The 13,869-nt window shown below is 47.0% G+C and overlaps 1 protein-coding gene across 2 annotated transcripts in view; it reads left to right on the forward strand.

Annotated features, from left to right (window-relative positions):
• The window catches only part of KLHDC4 (kelch domain containing 4), a 28,742-nt gene extending 21,247 nt beyond the window's left edge, over positions 1 to 7,495 (forward strand). For both annotated transcript variants that reach the window (XM_026857028.1, XM_026857029.1), the window contains 5 exons: positions 1,295 to 1,376; positions 3,447 to 3,655; positions 4,997 to 5,399; positions 6,492 to 6,608; positions 6,912 to 7,495. In XM_026857028.1, the coding sequence (XP_026712829.1) occupies positions 1,295 to 1,376; positions 3,447 to 3,655; positions 4,997 to 5,399; positions 6,492 to 6,608; positions 6,912 to 7,087 (987 nt within the window). In that variant the 3' untranslated portion in view covers positions 7,088 to 7,495. The remainder of the gene's footprint in view (positions 1 to 1,294; positions 1,377 to 3,446; positions 3,656 to 4,996; positions 5,400 to 6,491; positions 6,609 to 6,911) is intronic.
• Positions 7,496 to 13,869: the final 6,374 nt, after the last annotated feature.

Raw genomic sequence — 13,869 nt, forward strand, 5'->3', positions numbered from 1 at the left:
CAGGTGCACCCAAGTCCTGCTCGTCTTCCTGAGGACTGGACCCAACCCTCCCAGCTGGGATCCACCATCTGCATCCTGGAAGCAGTTGCACAGCGTAGCAATGCCATTGCCCCCAGGAGGAAGGGAATTACAGGGAAGCAGGAGCTCTGCATGAAGGATGGGTGGATAATGACATTATTATAAGACCTCCTACAGTGGTGTTGCATACTGCTGGTTTCAAATGCTGCATGTTGCTATGAGCACTGGAGTACAGGGGCTTACAATGAAAGGAGCAAGGCAAAATCTCTTTTAAAATGATACATTTAATTGCCTCAACTGAGGCTTGATCCTACTTTTGCTGGTGTCTTGCTGTTGCCTTTAGTAGGGGTGGAAGTGGGGCTTCTGTTTCTGTTTAGGAGAAAAAAACCCCTGTTGCTCAAGGCTCTGTGGGGCCCCAAATGCTAAAAATGACAGCTGCAGTCAGCGCAGAGAGCGCGCTGTCACCTCTGCTTCTCCTGTGGTGGGATGGAGATGGGGGGGTGGCAGGGACTGAAAGTCTGCGTGCTAGTCACAGATCTGTATTTAAACTCGGGCCTTGCAAATGGTACAGCACAGATGCTCTGAGCTTCTGCTCAGCATTCAAGGGCAGGGTCCCAGAGGGCCTTGCAAGCCTGATGGAAAGTTGTTGTGTGCCACTTTGGTGGAGTGCGTATCTGCTCTCTTTTAGAGCTAGAGAAGCAGAGCCACAGATGATAAATTAGTCCCTTGAGAGCAGCTGATACTGTCTGTGGCAGAGTAAAAGGCAGGACCTTGGTTCTTCTGTTGCCTTGTTGCTGCCCATCCTTCCTTCCTTCCTTCCACAAAACAATCAGTTTGAATCCCTTATGACAATTTGTTTCTCTTCTCTGGGTGCCAAAATTCCTACTCTTAAGCTGCGTCCTGCAGTCTTCACACAGCCACAAGTCCCAGGACCCGTGTTCAGGCTGGACAGCCCTGCCTGGTTGTCACAGGCAGAACTTGGTTGTGGCTCATCCCAGGGAGTGGCCCTGGTTTTAACACAACATTTGTGAGCTGGCTGATGCTCCAGAGCCGCAGCGTGACTACCTGTGTGGCTTCTCCTTGCCCAGTGGCAGTGTTTGTGTTTTCAGCACAGGAATGTAGAGATTCAGGCTGATGTGTGGGGAGGTGAGTTCAGAAGGGCACATACCACCCTTCTGTCACGGGTGTCTTTCTTGGCCTTGAAAAATTGGACCTCCTGTGTTTTGGGCCACTGAAACTGTTTCACTGAGCATCCCTGTCTTCCCCTTCTCTGCAGAGAATTAAGAAAGATGTTGACAAAGGCACCCTGCATACAGATATGTTCCTGCTGAAGACTGAAGGGGCAGGCAAGGAGGAAGGTAAGCTACTGCTGTAGCTAGGAGGGCTCTGCTGGAAGTGATGCTGCAGGCCTGTGAATGCAAATCCTGTCTCTTCCTTTGAATAACAGACCAAAAAACCCTAGCTCTAGAACAAAATATCCCTTTTAGTGAAAAGCACTATGTCCCAGTGTTTGCTCTGGGGCGAAACACAGCAGATGAGTTGATTTAAATATTTCTTCTTCCCAGGGGTAGCTAAGTGCATTTGTGTACTGTGACTCTAGCTTAAAAAGAAAGAGGCTAGGGTGAAGGAAACAGCAGTTTCAGGGGGATATTGGAGGAATTATGTTCTTTTTTATGTGTGCTGGAAAAGGAAGACAGGCCATCACACAAACAGGCAGAATTCCTCACTGCTGTGCTCTGCAAAGGGAACTGGGAAGTAGGTGCTTGTTGCTGCAGCAGACTCGACACTGCACAACAGTTCTGTCGCCTTCTTTCAGTTCCATTTTACAGCCTGAAAAGATGAGGCTCTGTGTGTGCTGAGCAGAGCTTTCTGGGTACCCAAAGGCTGTAAGGAGTCAGCTCCAGGTGACTTGATTTCAGAGCTAATGTAAAATGGTAGCTCTGACATGGTGAAATACTGGGAGGATTGGAGCTGGTTGAGAAACTGGCAGAGCTCTGGAGGAAGGTTGGGGTGTGCTTTTTGTTAGAACCCTTTCTAACTCATGGCATCATCTATGTTGACACCTCCCAGTTGGTCCTGCAGTAGTCTGAGATGGAGTTGAGGGTCTTCAGGCTCCTTGCATAACTACGTGAGAAGCTCTGGCCTGCACAGGCAGCTTCAGAAAAAAACTAGAAAAAAAAAAATATTTCAGGGATTTTTTGGTTTGTATGTGGGAGGGAATTAAAACAACATTTTGAAATTTCTGTTCCCTGGGACATTTTGATCACTGCTCTTCTGTTTCACAGCAGAAAGTCTTTGGGGTTTCAGGATTTTGCACACTGGAAATTCCTGTTTTGATAAACTCTCTTTGGTAGTGGTGTCTCACAGACTCTTATTTAAGAGAGAAGATTGGGGTGTGATCTCATTAGATTACCTAGTGCAGGGATGTTATCAAGAGTGGGTGGATGGTTGGTTGGTTGGTTTATCTGTAAATGTCCCCAGAAATAAGAATTCTATCACTTTAGGAGAGAGTGCGTTTTGTCCTTGGCTCAGGGAATGGGACAATCTTCTTCAAACTAAATTTCTAAAATGTTAAAATTGTGATGGATTTCTTTAAAGCTGACCATCTTAAAGTGGGATTTGGGGAAGTAGGGTTGGTCACATACATTGTCTGGATTCCAGACCCTGCTTGCTTTACGTCCTGTTTATAGGTTATCTTGATGAAATTGTGGTTCCTTCAGAAACACAGTGCCTAGCCAGTGCATAATGCTTCTCCCAGCCTGCATGTTAGGGGTTTGCTCTAAATCCAGAGTAGAAAGAATTGGGGAAAAAGTAGAAAGTTTAGAGCACAAGGTGATTCCGCTGCTGAGCCCTTTTTTAAAGTGTGGTTGGGTCTCCTTACAGTGAACCTGTTCTTGGGGTTAAGGCAGTGGTGCAAGGTGGCAGATAAGGGTACTGTAGTAGAAGGGTCTGTGGAGAGAATTGGTGTGGGATGAACTCCATGGGATAGCTGAGGTGTGTTTCCTAGTACTCGAAGGCTGTATATAATTAGTCCTTGTTGGAATTCCACCCTCCTGTAAAGGTGTAAACACCTTTCAAGAGGCTCCTTACCCCAGAAAGTGCACCCTGGAGATAGCTCTTGGCATTTGCTTTTATTCAAGACACAACAGCTTTCTAAGGGTAGAAGGGATGTGCAGATTACAGAATCACAGAATCATCTAGCTTGGAAAAGATCTTAAAGATCATCTAGTCCAACCATAATTAGCTGCGTGACTGAGGTGGAAATGCAGGTGCTTCTGATGAACCTTGTTGTTGCAGGTACACTGTTCTGAGAATGTGCAAAATGGGTCATTTTGTTACTTGCTGGAGTACTGAAGGGCCTTGAAAGATAAGAAAATTATCAGGATTCTTCTGTACCGATGCTCATGTTTGCTTTTATCCATTACCAGACAAGTGGGCATGGAGTCGGCTCAACCCATCTGGTGTGAAACCCACTCCCAGGTCTGGCTTCTCCGTGGCAGTCGGTCCCAATAACCGGTCCCTTCTGTTCGGGGGTGTGCATGATGAGGAAGAGGAAGAGAGCATCGAAGGGGACTTCTTCAACGATATTTATTTCTACGACATCGGGAAAAACCGCTGGTTTCCTGGACAGCTAAAGGTTTTGTTTTAAAAATAACTCAGATATATTCAGTTCGTTCTCCTTGATCAGCTGACGCATGTTCTTTGGGCCTTTTTTTGGCCTCGTGCAGCTCTCTCACAGCGTGGAGCAAACCTCTATTTCTGATAACTCGGGGTGCTCAGAAGCTGAGCCACCAGGTGTGGCTGCTGCTTTGATCTGTGACCCACTGATTGCGAAGAGGGTGAGGAGCTGTAGGAATGAAGCTGGGGATGTGCAACCAGCAGGTTTTTGCTACCAGACCACCTGAATTCTCTGACTTTATGCTGCCCCGCTCCTTCCCTGCCACGTAGCTCCTTGTGCCCCGCTTCTGCATCACGATTCAGACTTGTCACCCTTCTGGGGAGAGAGGAAGCCTGAGAGTTCTGATGGTTGGGCACGAGGCGAGGGTGTTGAAGAGGTAATCCCCCTCCTCCAGGACTTGGGCTGCGTGTGCCCCGTTGTTGTGTAATGCAAAATGAAACAAAGCAACAGAAAAACATAGTTATGGTGTTTTACTGGAGGCTGGCTCCAGGTCAGATGTGTAAGTCAGATATGAGATAGTTCAGTAAAAGCTACTGTGAAAAGATCTTGTGTTGCGTTGGGATCAAAAAACCTCCCTCTTTCCCCAGTGTTGATGAGCTACTAGAAGAGATGAAATATTAACCTTGGCTCATAAGAACTTCAGATATATGGCCCTCAGCTCAGATCTTTGATTTTGTCTGAACCACTCTCAAGGGGGAAGTGAGGTGCAAATGACCTGGTTGAACTTCCTTCTTTCCACCCCTGCTGTTTCTGGCTTTGTTCTCAAAAAAATAGAAGTCAACCACGTAATAGCAGGCAAACATGCACTCAGATGTTTGCTTCTGCCTTCCTAGCTGACTGTTTTCCAGTCCTTTCATACAGTACTTCGAAGACCTGGAGCACTTCCTGGTAATGCACTGTAATTTAGCACCCAGCAATTGTTTTGATTTCATAAAATGGTGGGTTATTTTCTCTTGCTCGTCACAGACGAGTGGACTCTGTGTATGTGTGTGCATGCCACCTGCAAGATAGCAGAAGAGCTGTTTTCTGTCTCTTCAGCACATGTTGCCATTAATAGAGGAAGCAATTCCACGCCATGGGTTCTCCAGGATTTTTACTGTTCCTTGGTTTATGGCTGGTAGAACTTCATGCTGAGTGAGAGGTTGCACCTATCACTTGAGACTTAATATGTAGTGAAAAATAATTGAATTCTCTCCCCTCCCTCCCAGCAGCATCCATAATATTTGTATTAACTGCTGTACATGCTATTAGGTGCACACAATTCACATGCAGTCTCCTGCTTCTTGTTCCTGCTAACAGGGACCAAAATCAGAGAAGAGGAAGCGAAGACGTGGCAGACAAGCCGAGGCAGAGGGTGCAGGAGATGAGGAGATGGAGAAGCAACCTCCACAAGGCCCGGTGGAGATAGTCAAAGAGGTGGTTGCAGAAGATGGGACTGTCATGACGATCAAGCAGGTGATCTCTGGAGCTGCAGAAGAAAAGGAGAGGTCTGAATCAGAGGAGGATGAGGAAGATGGAGCCTTGAGCCAGCAAGTGGAGCCGTGCCCACGTTCGAATGCCATGTTGACAGTGAAGCATGGGATTCTCTATGTGTATGGGGGAATGTTTGAGGTGGGTGATCGCCAGTTCACCCTCAGTGACCTCTACAGCATCGACCTGCACAAGATGGAGGAATGGAAGGTGCTAGTGGAGATGGATCCAAGTAAGCACTGATGGTGGGGTCTCTCTGCCTTTAGTGTAGCAAGATCAGGGGAAAAAAACCAACTATGGAGCTTTCTCCTGGGGTGTTGATGAGCTTTTGAATAGTGTTTTTTCCTGGACAAGCAAAAGTTTGGGAATATGTGCTGTGCAGTGTCTTATGGTCACCATTGCTGCAGAAACCTGTCTGGTCCAGAGCTTTATGGTCACTGCAGAGAGTGAGCTGTGGTCTATCTGCTTTGAAAACTAAGATATGTGAACAGGGCATCTTTGTTCAGTGATGGCAAGTTCCGTCCTGGGAAGTCCTGCTATGCCATGCTTGTCCACTCAGTGGAGGACAGGGATGGGTGCTCTTGCCTGTCCTCATCACCTCAAGGCAGTGAGGGGCTTGGGTACTGCAAAGCATGTGGGCATTAGCTAGAGTAATCTCTCTGTACCTTAAATGTGTCGTGTGTTTGCTGCATACTCTGAATACCCTGCTGGGCTGTTCCCAAGCTGGAAAGCTTTGCTCAGGGGATGTGGCAAGCATAGAAGTCAGTTCCCTCAATTCCTGACTTACATGGTCATGACACAAGTGTTCAGTAGTGTTGCAGAAAGCATTACCTGCGAGACCTCGATGAAGATGGATTTTCTACTTGTTACTGAAAGAAACTGTGGGTCTATCTGAGAGCAGCATATCTCTTATGGTAACGGGCAAGTGATTCAACCCAAGTTGTGTGCTCGGTGCTCCAGAGACACATTAAAAGAAGGTGTCCCTGCCTTGGGAGCTCACAGCCTGCCCCTGCGTCACGGGCGAAGGGCAGGAAGGAGGGAGTCTTGCTCATGGTCATGAGCTGTGAAGTGTTAGGGAGGAGAGTTGACTTTTGTCAGCATCAGCACGAAGCAGCTTTTCTTTTGTTCCATGCTGTTTGCTTCTTCCTGACTATTTCATCTTTTCCCACTGCTCCCCATCAGAGCCAAACCCTGCACAGTGGGTAGATCTGCGAGGGCAACAAATAAAGCAGTCACCTTGTCCTGGCATCCTCCCTGACAGTTCTGGGTGCAGGAGTGGGAAACAGCTTGCTATTTATTTATTCTGTTTTCTTTCTCATCAAAGAAGCACAAGAATGGCTGGAGGAGTCCGAGTCAGATGAAGAGGATGATGATATAGAAGGTGCAGAGGGAGGAGAAGAGGAAGAGGAGAGCTCTGAAGAGGAGAGTGAAGATGAGGGAGGTAATGATTAAGATGAATGTCTTCATACTAATATAAAGCGGGTTTTAGTACAGTACCTACTGGTTCCACTGCCAGCCTGGAAGGCCTCAGTGGCATCCAGGTGAGTTTTTCCAACAAAAGCAAAGTTTTCACAGCACTCGAGGTAGGGAAGAGAAATTTCATTGGTTACTGATATGTTTTGAGGCTGTTGCATTTAAACACATGTGAAGAGTAGTCTTGGCCAGGTTGACACACAGAAGAGCAGATTGCCTTCATTAGCTGTTGGTGACCTCTTCTTTCTATCTTCTTCCCATTGTGTGGTAGGAGAGGAGCAACACCCATCTGTTCAGCCCGATGAGAAGCACACAGACTATCTCTCCAGGACGGAGCAGTATTGGATTAAACTAGCCCGCACCAACATGGGCCCGGATGCCAAGGAGAAGAAGGTGGTAAAAGTAGCCCATGCCATGGCAAAGACTTTCTATGAAGATTCAGTCTAGATGTTTTTGAGAGTGTTCCGTGAGTGAAGAAACATGCTGGGAGCAGTGGTTTGCCCCAGTGAGCTCAGCCTGATGTGCCAGGCAGTCGGTGTGCCCGGAAGGCACAGTGCCCTGCTCTGTGAGTGCCTCTGGGCTGACCGGTCTCGATACGCCTGCTTGATTAATGCTCTGGATATGCTGTTATTCCCCTGCAGGTTGTGGGAGGGTCTTGAGGAACAAGATTGCTGTCCAAGTACTTGTCCTGCTGAGGCTGACACATACAATATTGTCATGTTGTTGTTCAAAAGTTGTTTTGAGTCTGTCAAGACAAACTGCACATCACAACGGTTCACTGGTCCCAAATTCCCTACCCTGACTGGGGCTAGAACATGTCTCCAGGGGTTTCTACAATAAATGTACTTGGTTACATCATCTTGGTTTTCTCAATTAATCCCATCCTAGCTTTTCACCTTCTTTTTGTCCTGCTGTGGAAGAAGGATCGCTGTTTGTGCTGTGAGATAACGCAGGTAGTGGTTGTAGTATGCACCAGCAACCCTGAGATGTGCCTGCACTGCCTGGAGAAACCAGGGAATTCTTTCACCCCTTATCTGTAACCCCTGATGCAGACAACAGCAGAAGTCTCCTTTTTAATGTCAGCTGTAGCAGGTTTTGCCTTTGCTTGTGGAACATCCCAGTTCAGTTTCTCACACTGGCTGAGAAAGCAGTTGTCCTACAAATGCACTTTGTGACCAGTGAAATGTCCTATCTTGAGACCTAACGACATGTTGAGGGCAGGAGAGAGTAGGCTGATGGTCTCAAAAAGGATTTATTTTTTTAAAATTTTACCCCTGCTTCCTGACTCAGCCCCTCTCCTCAAGGCATGGCTTTCCAGCAGAGCAGTGCTGTGGTCCATGGGGACAACAGATGGGATACAAGTGTGTGTGTTGCAGTGAACAAGTGATGACTTGAGTTGACACCAGAAGGCACTGGTTGTCCTTCTGCAGAGAAATCCAGGGTGCTGTGGGTATTGTTTTGGCAGGGGCATCACCAGGGAACCAGCTCTCAGGAGAGTAGTGCTAGGCTCTGCAAGGCTAATTAGAATGTAACAAAGGTTAAATAGAGCAGGCTGCCAATGTGATTTATAAAAACATGTTTGATAGGGAGGTACCTTCCATGCAAAATAACAGGCAAGAGGTGGAAACAAACCTAGGAAGGAACCCATAGTGCTTGCCTGGCTAACAGCATCACTTGCCCTGTTGTCCTGTCACTTGGGTTACTTTACAATATCTTAGTCTCGCTGACTTTTGATCCTTTGTGTGTTTATGACATCCATGGCTTTCTGTGCAAAGTTTTGGGGAATCTGTCGCAGAGTTGCATTTGCAGATTCTGTTTTAATTATTATTATATCTGTTTATTTATCTTTGCTTGAAAAACAGTGGTTTTCAAATCACAGCATTTGTGCACGGGACTCCATTCCAAAGGCCCAACCAGACAGGGCAAAACACACTTTTTTGCCAGACTTTTTTTGCCTTTTCAAACACAGATACACACCCTGAAAGAATTTTTTTCCCTGAGCTGAAGCTGGGTTGCAGCAGTGCCAAGGATGAAGGATAGTTTTGTACAGTGCTGCTGCAGCCGCAGGAAAAGATTCTCCCTCCCCCTTCTCTGGTAGAGAGACTGTTGGATGAGGGAACTAAGATGCCTCGGATGAGCTGGAGTGTGTGCAGTGATAATCTGAGGTTTTTCCTTACATCTTTTTCTCAAGGGCTCTGGAACGTAGTCCTAGTTGTGCTCTGTGCCAAGCTAAGCATGACTGGAGAAGGCATAGACTGGAAGAGACACGCTTCCAAGGAACCTGTGAGTCAAGATGGGCCAACTGTTCCGCTCCTGCGAGCGGCACGGCGGCGTGTTCGTGTGGCCTCCTGTGGGGAGCACACTGCCTGCTTCGTGGAGCTGGGTGAGAGGAGGCTCTGGGAGGGGGTCGCAGGGGAGATGTTGACTTCCCAAGGTTGTTGTTGCCCTGCTGTGAGCTTGGTTCAGGTCCTCCCAGAGCTGGGGTTTTGGATGAGCCAGCACAGGCTGTGGTTGGCCATACGCCTGGGTTCAGGAGGCTCTGGTGGCCATCCTTAGGTTGTACGATGAGAAAATGCTGCCATGGCAAACTGTCCTGGCCTGAAAATTGAGGCTTAGTTGTCAGCTCTGAGCAAACGAGGCTGTCATACTGTAATTGGAACAGCCTGCTTGGGGACTGAAGCCCACACAGCGTCCGTTCCCACTGGAGCATTTGCAGCCATTGGACTTGAGACAGAAATTAATTCTGGTGCGTCTGCAGCCACTGCTCGGCAGAATGAACAAGACAAATGCAGCACTCCCTTGAGCCTTGCCTGGATCAGCCTGGCCCATCTCTTCCTGGTCTGACTTCGGAAGCTGTCATGTGTTGGTTGAGCAAATGAAACCTCTGAGAAAAGGTAAAACTTCTCACCTAAGCAGGGATGACCGATTGTTACTACTACATGGAGTGCCTACAGAGGAGGTCAGAATGTGATGGGTTTTGCCACGGTCTTTAGAATACTTTGATACCAAACTGTAGCGGTACCTTGCTCCTCTGAGCACTGGCTGAAAGCCCCCTGAAGCCTCTTCAGGGTTGCTGGATCAAATACCTGGTTGTTTTTCTTGTATTGGGTCCAAAAGTACCTTAAAGAGGAAGGCAGGTATTCTGCAGGCAGACGCATCGGTGAAGTGGCTTGTCTAAAAATACCCAAGAGAAGGGCCAAGGCTAGAACTTGGTAGAAAACTTGGAACCAAGGAACTCCAGCAGTCTGTCATAAGAGTAGTTACTCTTATCTCACATGCACAAAGAACAGCACAACCCCTTTTTAATGTATGAACACCCAGATAAAATTCAGTTATTCCTTTGGCATCCATCAGACCATTGCTATTGCCCATCTTGTTGTAAAGGGATGAACGTGTAAACCCTTATACGCAGGAGAAAGAGACCTCAGTTGTTTATTATATCTGGAAACAATCAAGCTCTTGAGTTTTTTTTCAGCTGAAACAGAAGACTGAAAGTAACTTTTTTACTCATTCCTTGAGGAAAATGCATTCAGTAATCCCTTTTCTTTGGGCCACACACATGCTGTAATTTCACTGTAACACTGAAATTGGATTTTTCTGTTATGTTTACATGCACAACTAGGAAGGGGAGGACTGAATAAAGGAGAGTGCCAGCTGAAGTCCATCTCATTTTAGGGATTGCACAAAAAAGTAGAAAGTTAGTGGTTTTGTGTCTAACTCAGGCTTAGCGTGTGACGTTTGGGGTTGTTTCTCCCCCCCATCAGTGTGTGTGTTGCGGTGTAACGAGTGCGGAAGCGATTGAACCTTGTTATGGAGTTTGATTATCAGAGAGCAATCGGGGTAATTGGGCTGACGTAGAGGTAAATGCTGTTTGTAGGTGGAAAGCTGGTTCCCAGCATCTCTGCTCATGGGATTTTGCTAATAGAAAGGCTCAGTTCAGTCATGCTGAGTTGCTGATCGCCTGGCAGCGCTGCCTACCTGCTGTGGTGGCTTAGGGAGATAACCCAGTCCTAAACTCTTCTGCTGGCAAATTGAGTGTTTGTCAGGCTTGTGCTCTGCACATGCTGGCCCAGTCTCATCCTTCCTCATTTGTCTTGGAGAGAATCTGGGTTCAATCACTGTCTGGTTTGATTTGGCAAAACTCTTGCTTTCTTACTCAGCAATACTGTGGGTGGGTCCAAGCAGTACTAACCTGTCCTTTGCACGTTGTGTCTGTCAGCAGGACAGAGAGGCTGAAGACACAGGTCTTACAAGTGCAGGTCTCTGAGGGGTGGAGAGAGGGAATGGGAGCATGTCAAATGCTTCAGCTTCTGCTGGGAAACAGCCATTGGCCCAACAGCTGCAGCATCCTTCATCACTAACCCACAGACAAACAAGAGCTTTAGAATATGCTCCACGCTGAAAGGGTTGGGGAGCAGTACTCCTGCTGCTTGCAGGAGGAGTTCTCCCTTCCAACAAGACCAAACACCTGATACCAAAATGCAGCTGCTGCTGGGGTGGGGGCGGCTGCTCTTACGGAGGAGGTAAGGGGCTGGATGATGGTTTTCTTGGCACGTTAAAACAAGCGAGGCTGGAAGAGAGCCTGAGCCTTGCTAGTCTGTCGGTGCTGTTAACAGGGCACCCAAATGGGGATAAAAGGGAACAGGCAGATAATAAGGATTGTGAGTCTGCTAGGTAGTGGTGTCGTTGAGCAAATAACACCTGTGCGTGGATGTGAGTATCTCTAAACTTCAATCTTCCACTGACCCCTCCAGAAGGGGAATGTGCAACCCACCACAGCATTTCTAAGCCATCCATCTGACAAAAACTTTATGGGCAACGCTCAGCCATCTCTCAACATCTAGACAGTGAAGTTTTCTTTAATGCCGTGGAGCGTGACCTCCGAAGGGAGACAGCTCATGGTGTGTCTGTCTGAGTTAGAGATTCAGACCTTTGGGCACTGATTAGTAGCCATGGGGGTTCATTGCCTGTTGAAATTCCCTCTCTTGGCCTGCTGAGAAGGTGATTGCACATACCCTGGAAGAACAGGTTGGTGATAGTGCCAAAGCTCAGTGCCTGTGGCTTAATATTAGTTGAAACAGATCAATAAAAGAAACTCAAGAGCTTGAAATGCCTCTGAGGGAAGCATAGTCCTGGTGGATCTGTTGTTCAAAGGCACCTTATCTAGCACTTACTGTGCTCAGGGTTGTCTCCAGCGATGGTTCAAGCCTTGGGCTCCCTGCAGAGCTGGTCAAGGGCTGTGTGAACTTCGGTGATAGGCAGCAACCTGACTGATGAGTTGACAAGTCGTCGTGTCAAGAGTCTGCAGGGCCCATCTTCTGTGCAAATAATTTACCCCCGTGCAGCAAGCTGTGCGGCCTGGGCAGGAGATCCCATCCGGCCTCTGCTCTGTTCTGCTTCAGCACAAATCTCTGGAACCAACCTCACCCTATGACAGTTTTAAAAGATTCCTACTTTTCCATCCTCCCTTAACTTGCCAAGGCCTGTCAGGACATGTAATTAGTCCTTGGGTTTCAGTTAAGACCTTCGTCATCAATATGACATTATTTCTCCTCTCGCCCCTCCCCTTCTGTTGCAGTCTGGATTTTTTTTTTTTTTTTTTTTTTCCCAGCAGCACTTCATACCTCTGCACAAGGTAAATAGATGCTGCAACAGCTCAGTATCTCTGAAAGATCAAGCCCTGGAGAGTCCCAACGTGCTCAGAGAATCTGGGTCTCGGGTATAAGCAAACCAGACGCCAGATGGGCTGGTGAGAAGCTGACGTGGCACGAGCGGGTGGAGGATTTTTTGTATCCCTTCCTTGCTGTCCCCAAAGATGTGATGTCAAACCAGCCCATCACTCACAACCCTGGGGTCTGGCTGAGGGGGACCTGGATGTCCCTGGGGAGGGACAGCTGCCCTTTTTCTAATGGCTTTACCCCGTCGGCAGGAGGTGGGCTGGTTCCTCGAGCCCCAGCCCCTCTGTGTTTCAGGTGCTGCTTGTTCCACTGCAAGAACATAAAAATACTATTGCAGCCTTAAAAAAAAAAAAACAAAATATATATAAACCTTCAGCTGTTGTCATGCGTCTGTCAGTGTGGACATAAACCAGCAGGTTATGGACAATTTACATAGATTTATATGCCACGATGATAGACATTTTCATGTGCCTTAGGTAGATAATGCATGAATCCCAGGCTCATAAGACAGGGAAATAGACTGAATTACCTCTCTCTCTGGGCTACTTCTTAATATTTCTGGCCTTGGGCAAATGTGAAAAGCCCAGAACTAAGATAAATTGCTCAGCTCCCGGTGATTAATAAAGGTATCATTATTTTTAAACACGTGGTTTGGGAACCAATTAATGTTGGTCTTTGGCTATCTTTCATACTGAACGAACCTCAGCTTGGCTGAGATTCTATCCCGTGGAACGGAGAGATAATAAATCTGAGCTACCTTTGTGTTTGTACATAACTGCTGGTATGCAGGCAAGGGCAGGGATAACTAGTTGGCCACCAGTGTGAAAAAGCTAGTCATGGAATCACTAGTACTTTGATTGGTAGTGAGAGGCATTTTTGTGCTGTTTTGTATATAGATAGATACCGTACTGTGTTTGCATGTAACTGTTTAACCTGCTGCTGGTGGAACCTTTGTGTCATGCACTTGAATGTACAGAAAGAGTCCTCAGGAGTCTTTACAAAGAGTTGCAACCAGAATCACAAAACACGGGGATGAGTTCCTGGGGCTGCAATCACAATATGTTGTTATTTGGTTCAAGTATGCAGCAGCCATTCAAGAGTAAAAAAAAAAGATGACTAAGGACCCACAAGGAAAAACCAAAGGAGAAAAAAAAAAAAGGAGGTATGAAGACGATGGACATTTACTGAGGAAAATGAAATTTAAAAGTTAACTGGGGTCTGCTGCCTTCAGTTATCATTTACCCTGTCCACCCATAGCCCTCTGCCTGAAAAGGGAAAGAGGAAGAAAAACTGCGACAGGAGGGAATAAGACTATGTAAGGAAAAGAACTGAATTTAACTGGCACATGCTCTAATCCTTAGTTTATTTCTGGTTAAAAATATAGCAATCCAGTGCAGTGTAATAAGAAATCTGCTGAAAAGGTAGCAGAGAAACAGCTAAAACAGAAGCAAAGCAAAGCTGAGTCCACAAGTCAGGGCTGTACCCAACAACTCTGTATGTGAAATGTCGAGGAAGATTTTTTTCCCCTCCTTCCTGCCCCCCCCCCCCCCC

Source organism: Athene cunicularia (genome assembly GCF_003259725.1).
Source record: "Athene cunicularia isolate RWA chromosome 11 unlocalized genomic scaffold, athCun1 chr11_part2, whole genome shotgun sequence".
In the NCBI taxonomy this organism is placed as follows: domain Eukaryota; kingdom Metazoa; phylum Chordata; class Aves; order Strigiformes; family Strigidae; genus Athene; species Athene cunicularia.